Source organism: Miniopterus natalensis, chromosome X (genome assembly GCF_054644295.1).
Source record: "Miniopterus natalensis isolate mMinNat1 chromosome X, mMinNat1.hap1, whole genome shotgun sequence".
Lineage (NCBI taxonomy): Eukaryota > Metazoa > Chordata > Mammalia > Chiroptera > Miniopteridae > Miniopterus > Miniopterus natalensis.
In genome coordinates this window covers 44,909,681-44,923,210 of record NC_142103.1, presented here as the reverse complement: position 1 = coordinate 44,923,210, position 13,530 = coordinate 44,909,681, and the positions used below count along the sequence as shown (strand labels likewise).

The following is a 13,530-nucleotide window of genomic DNA, read 5'->3' as shown; positions in this document are numbered from 1 at the left end:
CTGGCACAACTGTGTTGTTTGACTCTGAGAGAGGGGCTACTCCCCGCACCTTCTGCAAGCATGACAGGCAACTCCCACTCACAGAAAATTCACTAGTCCCAACCTCCAAAATCCTGGCAGCCCTGCTCTGCTGAGATCTAGCTCCTGGCACAATCTGCGACAGTCTGAGTTGTGTGGCTCTAGGACAGGGGCCATTTTTCTCTAGCATGCCCAACCGTTGCAGAGCTATCCCTTCACATGGCAAAATCTCATTTGGTTTGGTCCTGATAAGTTTGCTGGCCTCACTTTGGCAACTCCCTGAGACACAACCCCACCACAAGGGTGTGTGAATACACAGCGGCAGTTATACTTGGTATACCCTGGGACGTTTGCTGACTGGCTTCAGACTCACCACTGGCACCGAGTCTGAGCCTGTATGAGCTGTATTGATCAGGTGAACACCACTTGCCCTTACATGGCGATTCAATGAGAATCTATATCAAGCAACTTGAGTACCTCCAGATCTTCTTTCAGTGGCTGAGCCTAAGAGGAAGCAAGCAGGCAGAGGCAGGTGAAAGCAGATCTCGAGGTACTTTGGTACGTTAGCTGACTTGCCCCTGGCCTGGTGTTTGGTACGCAGCTTGGTCATTCCCATGCACACGCAGGTCCAGCAGAGGAAGTAATAAACTGTGGATCACTTTATATCTCCAAACAGGTTATCCAGGGTGAGTAACAAGCAGCATCTGACATTGGTCTGCACCACAGTCCCTCCCAAGAAGCCCAAAACCAACACACTCAGTGACCAACTACAGACAACATCAGAGAATGATCCAATTAGCTTCAGAAACAGCTTAGCCAAAGGGAGATCTTGGCAGGAACCAGACCTTGCTGAGGTGAATTATGCTTCATGTGGTCAGCACATATACACCAGCTCATACAGTGTGGTCAGGGTTGGTCCTTGTAGTCAGCCAGCCTCAGGGTTGACCCTACCCATAAACAGGCGAATAGCAATCAAGACTCAATTACTATAAAAGGGACCATATAACCCACACAAGGGATATTCCTGGAGCAAAAAGCTCAGGTGATTAATGTGACTGCACATATGGGTCTCATAGAACACCTACTACAAAAGGCCACCTTATCATGACTGGGTGCCATAGACACCTACTTAATGCATAGAAACAAACACAAGAGGAAGCCAAAATGAGGAAACAAAAAAGCATGACCTAAATAAAAGAACAAGAGTAATCTCCACAAAAAGAGCTAAATGAAATGGAGACAAGCTATTTATCATATATAAAGTTCAAAAATATGATTATAAAAATGCTCAAGAAACTTAGAACTACAACATAAAAACCATAAAAGAGAACCAGTAAGAAATGAAGGATAAAATATCTGAAATGAAGAATTCACTAGAAGGAAAAAAAAGAAAGTTGAATGAAACAGAGTATCAAATTAATGATATGAAAGACAAGGTAGCAGAAAACACCAAATCAGAGCAGAAAAAAAAATAATTAAAAATAAATGAGGATAATTTAATTTACCTCTGGGACAGTATGAAGCATAACAACATCTGCATCACAAGGGTACCAGAAGGAGAAGAAAAACTATTTGAAGAAATAATGACCAAAACTTTCCTAACCTGGTGAAGGAAGAAGACACACAAGTCCAGGAAGTGCAGAGAGTGCAAAACAAGATGAATCCAAAGAGGCTCACACCAAGATATATCATAATTAAAATGGCAAATGTTAACAGAGAGAATCTTAAAAGAAGTGAGAGAGACAGTTAGTTACTTAAAAGCAAGCTCCCATAAGAGTGTCAGCTGATTTCTCACCAGAAATATTTCAGGCCAGAAGGAATTGGCAAAATATTCAAAGGGATAAAAAGCAAGGACCTACAACAAAGACTACTTATGCAGCAAGGCTATCATTTAAAATTGAAAAAGAAATAAAGAACTTCCCAGATAAGAAAAATTTAAAGGAATCTGTTTCCACCAAAACAGTATTACAAGAAAAGTTAAAGGGTCAAGAAGATGAAGAAGGAGATGGAGGAGGAAGAGGAAGAAGAGGAAGAAGATAAGGAGGAAAAGGAGGAAGAGGAGGAAGAGGAGGAAGAGGAGGAGAAGGAGGACAAGGGGAAAAAAGGCACATAGTTAAAAGACTAAAATGGCAATAAACAATCCCTGTAAATGTAAATGGCTTAAATGCTCCAATCAAAAGATTTAGGGTAGATGAATGGATAAGATAACAAGAGTCATATATATGCTGTCTATAAAAAATCTTACTCAGAACAAAAAGTGCATACAGACTAAAAGTAAAGGGATGGAAATAGATATTTCATGCAAAAGGAAATTTTTAAAAAACTGGAGTAGCAATGCTTATATCTGACAAAATAGACTTAAAATAAAGGCTACAGTAAGAGACAAAGATGAATACTACAAAATAATAAAGGGAGTAATCTAACAAGAGGATATAAACCTTGTAAGCATTTATACACCCAACATAGGAGCACCAAAATAAGTAAAGCAAACCTTGGTAGACATAAAGGGAGAGATCGACAGTAATACAGTCATAGTAGGGGATTTTAACACCCCATTGACATCAATGGATAGATCTTTGGGACATAAAATCGAGAAGGAATCAGCGTCCTTAAATGACACAAACAAGTATCTAGATGGATTTAATTGATGTCTTAAGAGCATTTTAACTCAAAGCATCAAAGTATACATTCTTTATAAGTGTACATGGAACATTATCTAGGAGCGACTACATATTAGTACACAAAATAAGTCTCAAAAAGTTAAGATCAAAATCATATCAAGCATCTTTCTGAACATATCAGTATGAAACTTGACATCAATCATGAGAACAAAATTGAAAACTCAAACACATGAAAACTAAATAACAGGTTACTAAACAATGATCAGGTTAAAAATGAGAACATGGCAGAAATCAAAACATACCTTGAAACAAGTGAAAATGAGAACAAAACAACCTAAAATCTACAGAACACAGTGAAGGCAGTCCTAAGATAGAAATTTACAACACTTTAGGCTTACCTATAGAAACGAAAATAATCCCAATAAATAATCTAATTTTACACTTAAAGGAACTAGAAAAAGAATAACTAACAAAATCCAAAGTTAGTATAAAAAAGGAAATTATTAAGATCAGAAAAGGAATAAACAAAATAAAGTCTAAAAAAAAATACAAAATGTTAATTAATTTGAGACTTGTTGCTTTTTCAAGGTAAAGCAGATTGACAAACCTTTAACCACACTCATCACGATAAAAAGAGGACACAAATAAAATCAGACATGAAAGAGGTGAAGCAACAACTAACACCATAGAAATACATAGGATTGTAAGAAAATACTATGAACAACTACATGCCAACAAAGTGGACAATGTGGAGGAAATGGACAAATTCCTAGAAAAATACAATCTTCCAGAGCTGAATCAGGAAGAATCAGAGAACCTGAATGGGGCAATAACAACTGATGAAACTGAAGCAGTAATAGAAAAACTCCCAGCAAACAAAAGTCCAGGCCTGGATGGCTTCACAGGGGAGTTTTACCAAGCATTCAAAGAAGAACTAGCACCTATCCTCCTCAAACTATTCCAAAAAATCCAAGAGAAAGGAACACTTCCAAGGTCCTGTATGAGGCCAGCATTAGCCTAATTCCAAAACCAGATAAAGACACTACAAAGAAAGAAAAGTACAGGCCAATATTCCTGATAAAACATAGGTATTAAAATCCTCTACAAACTATTAGCAAACTGGATCCAGTAATACATTAAAAAATATATATACAGCATGATCAGGTAGGATTATTTCTGGGATGCAAGGTGGTACAATATCCACAAATCAATGATACACCACATGAACAAAATGAAGGCTAAAACTCACATGATAATATCAATGGATGCAGAGAAAAAAAATGATAAAATCTAGCACCCATTTATGATAAAAGCTCTCAGCAAAGTGGGAAAAAGGAATATACATATGACAATCCCACAGCCATTATCTTACTCAACGGGCAAAAATTAACTGTTTCCCTTAAGGTCAGGAACAAGACAAAGATGTCCGCCGCTTTCTCCACTCTTATTCAACATAGCACTGGAAGTCCAAGCCACAGCAATCAGACAAGAAGAAAAAATAAAAAGCATCCAAATTGGAAATGAGGAAGTGAAACTCTCATTCATTATTTGAATGTAACATGATACTGTACATTAAGAACCCTAAAGATTCCACCAAAAAACTACTAGAACTAATTTAAAAATTCAGTAAAGTAGCCAGATACAAAATAAATATCCAGAAATCAGTTGTATTTTTATACAACAGTAACAAATTATCAGAAAGGGAAACTAAGAAGGCATTCCCTTTCACAATTGCTTCAAAAAAATACCTAGGAATAAATTTAAGCAAGTATATAAAAGATCTGTACACATAAAATTATAAGACACTGAAGAAAGAAATTGAAGAAGATAAAAATAAGTGGGAGTATATACTGTGTCCATGGATAGGAAAAATTAATATCATTGAATGTCCATACTAGTCAAAGCAATCTACAGATTCAATGCAATTCCTATCAATATATCAATGGCATATTTCATAAAACTAGAACAAGTCTTCCAAAAATGTATATGGAACCTCAAAAGACCCCAAATAGCCATAGCAATCTTGAGAATGAAGAACAAAGTTGGAAGAATCATGCTACCCACTATTCAAACTATACTACAAGGCCGCAGTAATCAAAAACAGCATTGTACTGGCATAAAAACAGATATGTAGATAAATGAAACAGAATAGAGAATATGGGATTAAACCCACTTCTTTATGGTCAAATAATAGTGACAAAGGAGGCCAGAAAGTACAATAGGGTAAAGATAGTCAATTCAATAAATGGTGTTGGAAAAATTGGACAGAAATGTGCAAAAAACAAACAAACCAAAAAACTAGATTACCTTCTTACACCATACACAAGTATAAACTCAAAATGGATTAAATATTTAAATGTAAGATTTGAAACCATAAAACTGCTAGAAAAAAAACAGGCAGTAAAATTTCAGACATTACTAGTAGCAATATTTTTCCAATAACCTCCTCAGGCAAGGGAAACACAGGAAAAAATAATAATAGGACTACATCAAATAAAAAGCTTCTGAGCAGGAAAAGAACCTATTAAAAAAATGAAACGGGAACCCACTGAATGGGAAAACATATTTGCCAGTGATACATCTGATAAGATGTTTCCAATATATATAAAGAACTTACAAAATTCAATACCAGGAAGACAATCAAATTAAAAAATGGGCAAAGGACCTGAACAGAGACTCCTCCAAAGAAGACATAGAGATGGACAATAGCCATCTGAAAAGATGCTCAACATCACTAATCATTAGAGAGATGCAAATTAAAACCACAATAAAATATTACCTTACACCTGTCAGCATGGCTATCATCAATAATGAACAAAAAACAAATTTTGGTGAGGATGTGGAGAAAAGGGAACTCTTGTGCACTCTTGGTGGGAACGCAGATTGGTGCAGCCATTGTGGAAAACAGTATGGAGTTTCTTCAGAAAATTTAAAATGGAGCTGCTTTATGAACCAGTAATTCCACTTCTGGGAATTTATCACAGGAAACCCGTAACTTTAATTTGAAAGAATATATGGACCCATATGTTCACTGCAATGGAATTTTACAATAGACAAGATCTGGAAACAAACCCAAGTGCCCATCAGTGGATGAGTAGATAAAAAAGCTGTGGTACATTTACACAATGGAATACTTCTAGGCCTTAAAAAGAATGAAATCTTATCTTTTGCAACTGCATGCATAGACCTGAAGGGTATTATGCTATTGAAATAAGCCAGTCATAGAAAGACAAGTACCATATGATTTCATTCGTATGTGGAATATAATGAACAAAATAAACTAACAAACAAAACAGAAACAGATTCACAGATAGAAAACAGATTGACATCTGTCAGAGATGAGGGGGGTTGGGGACCTGTGTGAAAAACATAAAGGGATCAAGGAAAAAAACCTCATAGTCTCAGACAACAGTATGGTGATAAACAGAGGGAAAAGGGGTGGGGAGAGTTAGAAGAGAGTAAATGGGGGATAAATAGTGATGGAAGGAGACAAATCGGGCAGTGAACACACAATATAATATACAGATGATGTATTATACAATTGTACAAATGAAACACATAATTTTATTAACCAATGTCACCCCTATAAATTCAATTGAAATATGTGTAATTGGCATAAAGATAGACAAATAGATCAATGGAATAGAATAAAGTGTCTAGAAATATACCTTCACTTTTTAGTCAATTGATTTTCAACAAAAATGCAAGGTAACTTTGTGAACAAAGCATAGTTTTTTTTCCAATGATGCTAGAACAATGGACATCTATATAAAGGGTGGGGCAAAAGTAGGTTTACAGTTGTGAGTATGCAAAATACAGAGTTTGTTTGTATTATTATTTATTAATTATTGTATTATTTCCCATATGAACAACTGTAATTCTACTTTTGCCCCACCTTGTATAGAAAAGGACTTCAACTACAACACATACCTATCACCATATATTAAAATGAACTCAAAATGAATTATAAATTTAAATGTAAAACCTAAAACTACAAAACCTCTAGAAAACAGGAGAAAACATTTTGGGCCTGGGATTAGGCAAATATCCCTTAAATAGGACACTGAAACATTATTCATTCAAAAAGTATATAAATAAGACTTCATTAAAATCAAGAACTTCTGCTTTTAGAAAGATACTGTTAAAGAAAATAAAAAGGCAAACCATAGACCAGAAGAAAATATTTGCAAACACCTATATGATAAAGGACTTACCATCCAAAATATATGAAGACTCTCAAAACTCAGTAAGAAACAACCCAATAAAAAATGGGCCAAAGATTTAAACAGACATTTTATCGAACAGAATATGTAGATGTCAAATAAGTGCATGAAGAGATGATCAACATCATTAGTCTTTAGTCTAATAAAATACAAAACCACAACAAGGTACCAGTACACACTTATGAGATGTCTAAAATTAAAACAAGACTGACAGTACCAAATGTTGGCAAGGATATGGAACAACTGAAACTCTCACATGCTGCTGGTGGGAATGTAAAAATTATATAACCACTTTGGAAAACAGTCTAACAGTGTCTTTAAAATAAGTTAAGACATACACTTACTATATAACATAGTCATTGTTGAGGAGAAAGAGGGATGAATAAGCCGAGCATGGAGGACTTTTAGGACAGTGAAACTACTCTGTATGATACTACAATGGTAGATACGTTTCATCATACATTTCTCCAAACCCATAAATTTATAACACCAAGAATAAACCCTAATGTAAACTATGAAAATATATATATATACATAATTCAGTCATTATACTCTAGGTATTTAACCATGAAAAATAAAAATATATGTCCATACAATCATTTGTATGTGAATGTTTTAGTAGCTTTATTAATAATATCCCAAAACTGCAAACTCAAACATCTCTCAACAAGTTAATGAATAAGCAAACCGTGGTGTATCCATACAGTGGAATACTATTAAACAATAAAAATGAATAATCTATCGGTACATGTAACAACGAATCTCAAAATAATTCTGCTGAGCTAAATAAGTCAGACAAAAAATACATACTATAGAATTCCATTTATATAATGTCCTAGAAAATACAGACCAGTGACAGAAAGTAAATTCAGGAGGGGTGGGACAGGATGGAAGCTTTACAAAGGGGAACAAGAAAGCTGTTGGGATGATGGAGAAGCTAATTATTTTTATTGTGATGATGGTTAAACAGGCATATACAAATGTCAAAATTTATGAAAGTGTGTGCTGTAATATATGCAGTCTATTGTATGCCATTTATACCACCATAAAACTGTTTTAAACATAAAAAATTACACATTGCTCCCAGAAGCACCTTGGTAGCTTATGTAGCCAAAGACCTAGGCTTGCCCTTATATGCTTCATCCAGTTATTTAAATTGATCCTGTGCCTAGGAGAATAAATAGCACATTGAAATCTAAATGACAGGCAGACAGAGAATGCTATTAATTGGCATATCCACTAAATGTTATGCAATGAAACAAACAGAATAATCATCATTTAAAATTTCTATAGGAAAAAGAAACAAAAATGATTTTTCTTACTTTTATTTCAAGAAAATATAGTAAAGATTTACAAACAGATACCTCTTTGGATAATCTTGTGAAGACATCTCCTCCTCTGAGAAAATCCAGTATTAAATAAAGTTTCCCTTCAGTCTGAAAGGCTAATTAAAAATAGAATATAGTAACATAACAATTTTAAAGGCTTAAAAAGCTTAGTATACTTTAAAATTAATGTATGTTTAAAATTTTATTAATAAACACTATATAGCAATTAAGCATTTACTCACATGGTCCATTATTGGATCACATTATATGAAAATTAAATCTGGTGTTGAAATACCTATAAAACCCTTCCCAGGACTTAATCAGCCTTGCATATGACTTTACACAGAAGCTTCTACCACCCTCATTTTCCTGATTTATTGAGATCATGTTATATTACTATTGCCTGAACTCTGTATCCCCACCTATTGAAAATCTATGAATTTTTTCAAGCTCAACCAAAATGCCACCTTCTCACTCTATTAAGCTTTCCTCTATTAAAGATTTCCCCCTTATCACATTTCCCTACAGGATCCTTACCCTCTTCCTCGTCAGCATTACTTGCTACTACTTTTGAGATTGAATTGTACTTTACTTATGTCTCCCTTATGGTACTTACTGCATTTGAGCTGTATAATTACTTTGTTTACATGTCTGTATTCTTTACAGACTATAAATTTGTTGAGAGCAGAGATTGTTTCTGCTTTAGAGCTCACTACATTTAATACAGTGTTTTGCGCACAATTGGTATTTACTGATTAAACTAATGACATCCTGGAGATTCAAGGAAGTCTTTAGATACTACCATTTTCATTCCATTGGAGTAACAAGAAGTTAAATAATAATGAGTGGCAATTTCTTGAAGGTTTTTTGTAAATATAATTGGATATATATTTTAATATATTATTTGTCAACATTGCCTAAGAATAAAATCAATAGCTGATACTTCTTTAAAATTTCAAAAATTGAAAGTGACATAGTAGTCTATATCAGTGATTTAATGATGTATACACCTTTGAATTTCCCAGGGAAGCCAAACTCAACAATATCATGCACACATTATATTAGCAATGGAGCCATGATTCAATCTCAGAACTCTATGACTTCAAATTCATGTTCTTTCTAGAATACTTACTACTTCTCACTACTGTTCTTCTCCCCTAAATATAAGAAAGAATAACTCAAATAGACTAATAAAACTACATGATTTTCTTAAATAGAACCAAGAAATAAGATAAATATTCTCATTATGAACGTGTAAGAGGAGCACAGCCAAACACCAGAATGTTTTGAATAAATTACCACAGTATTTTATAGACTAATATAATTTGAGGTAAAGCCTAGTAGGGTATAAAAATATTACCAGACAAATAATCAGAAGACACTATCTTGTTACCTTAGACAAGTTAATCAACAAATATAAGGAATATAACTAGAAGTTAGATATTGATTCTTCTTCAGATAAGTACTTTTCATATAGTTGAATTTATTAAATTAGTTTGGAGCATTTATTTCTTGTTATATTATTGTCCAAAAGGAAATCTTTGTTCAGTCTCTAGACAATCAACTAAGCAAACCTTTATTGAAGCTTAAATTGTGGTACAGAAATGCATTTCAATACTTTTAAGTTCAACACCATCATGAAGAGAGAAATTATGGCACCAAAAGTTCTCTCTATAATAACATACTAGGATTAATTTAAATTACTGAAGTTTTCATTTTTCTAGGTTTTGTTTCATACAAATATGTGCAGTTATCTAACATTAGATAGAAATCTCAAATCTATTAGAAAAAAATAGACCTCAAGCCAACACATGTCTTCAAATCTACTGGGAAACTGTTCAAGAACAAAATCTACTATGAGCTTTGGTTCTCAAAACAGCACCAAAATATTAGGGACTGTGTGCTAATCTATTGTCAAACTGATCTATTGATCGAAAGCTTTTTCAATGAAATTCTGAATCAAGAACATGCTTAATACATAATTCAAAAGTGTTCCAATCACTTGATTTCAAACCAAGTAGATTTTATGTTTAGAAACACTAAAAAAAAAAAAAAATTGTTTATAAATATGGAAGGAACAAAAACATCACTGCATTAAGCCAGAAAAAATAAAAAATAAAAAGAGGACAAGAATACAAAATTTAGTCAACTTTGCCATTTTCTAGGCTGCTTAAATCTCACAGTATTTGCAAATATAGCTAAAAATGCCAACTCTTGAAAGCCATATTTCTAGTCATTTCCCACTGACCATTTTGGAATTATGTTTGTTATGCTTTATGGATAGCATTCTGCTTCACTGTGTATGTCTGAATAACCTGAACAGTTCTCATTCACTTGATCTTCTGAAACCATGGTAAAAGAAACACCACCAATAAGAGGAACACATAAAGTCAGAACACTAGTACATGCATCATCAAGTCACAGGATTTCAAGTCACAAGATGACAAAGACACTGATACTACTTTTATCTAAAGTTTATGGTATATTATTAATGGAAATTAGTGGAAATGGATGCTAAAATAAAAAGTAAGGTGAATGATCTGATTTGACTTACTGAATCCAGCACAACCTTTATCTGAAATCTCCTTGCTAATACATTTAGTGATAAAAAGTATTATACTACTAATTAGCAAGTTAGTAAAGACAAGGTACTCATGAGAAACTAATCTTATTTACTGAAGAACACAGAATGGCACAGTTCCCAAATAGTTCTGCTAGTATATTCTAATATCAGTCTATGCATTTTCCTTGCTAATCAACACTAGAAGTTTATTCTCATCACTATCTTCTAAAAGAGCCAATGCAAATTTAAAAAAAGCCAGACCCCTTGACCTTAAAAGAAAATTAAGTCTAGGCTCCACTCCCTTTCCCCCTTTGGGGTATAAGATTAGTATAAACCCACAGTGTAACAGTGCATTGCTTTATTGGGAGGGAAAACACCATGGTAAGGAACAAAATCAATTAAAGGAATGGAAGCTCAGGAAGCAATAATGTTAAAATAGTAATACACAAAATGGTTAATTGCAATCACTTTCTTAAGAGGACTCAACTCGTGGAAGAAAAACTTTAATTGCTGTTGCAAATAACATGTGCATGAAGTAGAAATTGGTTTCAATAACATTAGTAGAGAATGCGTTCTAGAAATTGGAGGTAACCAGATACAATATCCTGGCAAGAATGTAATAGAACAGTCCGAAATGTTAGGCTGAGGTCAACACCTAAGGAGGACAAAAGCCTTGTCTGTAGGGAATTTTGGATGATAACTGGAGAAATAGTACTCTGTGCATAAACCAAACTGAATTGTCACAAGTGTTGTAAAGTTTCATATAGTAAACATTTTTTTCTACATGCACTTCAATTTCACAGCAAGAGTGTCATAGGATACCTAAACACAGAAGAGAGCATCGATGCAAGATATCTAACTCCTTGATATAACTGCATACAATTCAAAATGATTACATCTAGTGCTTTCTGCAGATTACGTACCATAATGCAATTTGACAATAAATGGATGATTTACTTCCACCAGTATATCCCTCTCCATCTTTGTCCGAACTCTGTCTCGAACTAAAAATTACAAAAGGTTAGAATATATTACTATTGTATATAATTTCCATAGGGATCCCATCAAAAATTCATAAAACAAAAATATAAAAATATAAAATATAACTTTATAAGTGCCTAAATTTGCAGTCTATACATTCCTAAACAGTAATTACCATATACTCAAAAAACAAATAAATTCAGTTTACATAACAAGATGAGATAAAGTGACATAACAGGTATTTGGCTAATATGCATTTATTATGTATTAGTCCTTAATTGTTCAAATGAGTTTACTGATTAAAACTGAGCATAGTGCTTTCTGATCAAAGCCTAGAAGACGGTGTATATAAGTGTAAGCAAGCAGTTGTGCATTCTCAATACATAATATCAACACAGATGGAACAAAAAAAAACAACAAATAAAAGAATATAGCTTAATAAAATAAGGTTTTTTTATTAAATGTGTCACTTTTAATACCATTAAATTTTTATCATGGTCTATATTTACTAAATTAGGACATATGCAAATGTAAACCCTAGAAATACCAATTCCCAGCTAGGAAACTGTAATGTACTAAATAAAAAATTTAAAAAACTAAGACAAAAAAAGTCAAGAACCATATCATTTCAGTCATATGTGGGATATAAAAATTGAAAGTAACAAATGAACAAATATTAAAAACAAAAACTCATAGACACGGACAATAGTATGTTGGCTACCAGAGGGAAGGGTGGGGGCACAGGAAAGAGTAATGGGGTCAAATACACGGTAACTAAAGAAGATCTGATTTTGGGTTGTGGGCATACAATACAATATGAAGATGATGTATCATAGAACTGTACACTTGAAACCTATATAAGTTTATTAACCAATGTCACCCCAATAAGTTTAATTTAAAAAAGCAAAAAGCAAAAAGAAAACTAAATCTACTCAACTTATATAAGCAATACACAGCATATTTCTTAAAACAAGCCTTACCAAATTCTATCTTAATAAGCTTTCTAGTTTTCTACCTTTTAAAGAGGCTTTTTTTAACACCTTCATTGCATAGAGTTGCCCAGCATCAGGGCCAGTCTTCTTTCTAACAAGAAATACCTAATAGGAAAATTAAAAAAAAAAAAAAGTAAAATTAACTTTCAGGCCATTTTTGCTATACACACACATTAGCACACACATATGCCCTTGCAGTTTTTAATTTCATAAAGATATATTTCCCTATAAACTGTATATTCTTAGTTAAGACTTTCTCACTTTCATTCATTTAGTAAATCACACTCTCATACATACTACTGTGAAAAGAAAAATTCAAAAATAGGTGATATGGTCATGGATTTTGAGAAGATTTTATGTAAAAGATAGGAAAAAAAATCAAAACAATATGAGCTAAGGGAGCTCCTTTTAAGACCCAAGATCTTTTTTGTTACCTTAATAAAGAGCAAACTATGTGATGACCGTTAATTTGATACCTTCATTTCTACTTCCTTATTGGTCCATTTTAGAAGTTACCAGGCATTTTAATTTCTAATAAGAAATCAGGTGCAATTCTTATCTGTGTGCCCAGTAAAAGAATCATGATGGCAAATTATCTCAATAAACAAATGAAAGTTAAATTATTTAAAGTTACCAATCAAGTTTAAATAATATATCATATTCTTAAACTAATATTATGACTCATTAAAAGCTAAGTTTTTAAAAGCCATTTATAAATATAAATAGATTGCAGTTTTATGAGTTATTAGTAAAATGCAGTTGTAAAAAATAATTAGTAAAACCTGTTCACTGCCTCAACATGTC

At 33.2% G+C, this 13,530-nt stretch overlaps 1 protein-coding gene across 1 annotated transcript in view; it reads right to left on the bottom strand.

The window, feature by feature from the left end:
- The window catches only part of RPS6KA6 (ribosomal protein S6 kinase A6), a 163,428-nt gene that overhangs the window by 120,226 nt on the left and 29,672 nt on the right, over nt 1–13,530 (bottom strand). The window contains exons 3-5 of the mRNA XM_016204494.2: nt 12,750–12,831; nt 11,677–11,757; nt 8,227–8,306 (exon numbers count right to left, since the gene is read on the bottom strand). Coding sequence (XP_016059980.2) covers nt 8,227–8,306; nt 11,677–11,757; nt 12,750–12,831 — 243 coding nt within the window. The remainder of the gene's footprint in view (nt 1–8,226; nt 8,307–11,676; nt 11,758–12,749; nt 12,832–13,530) is intronic.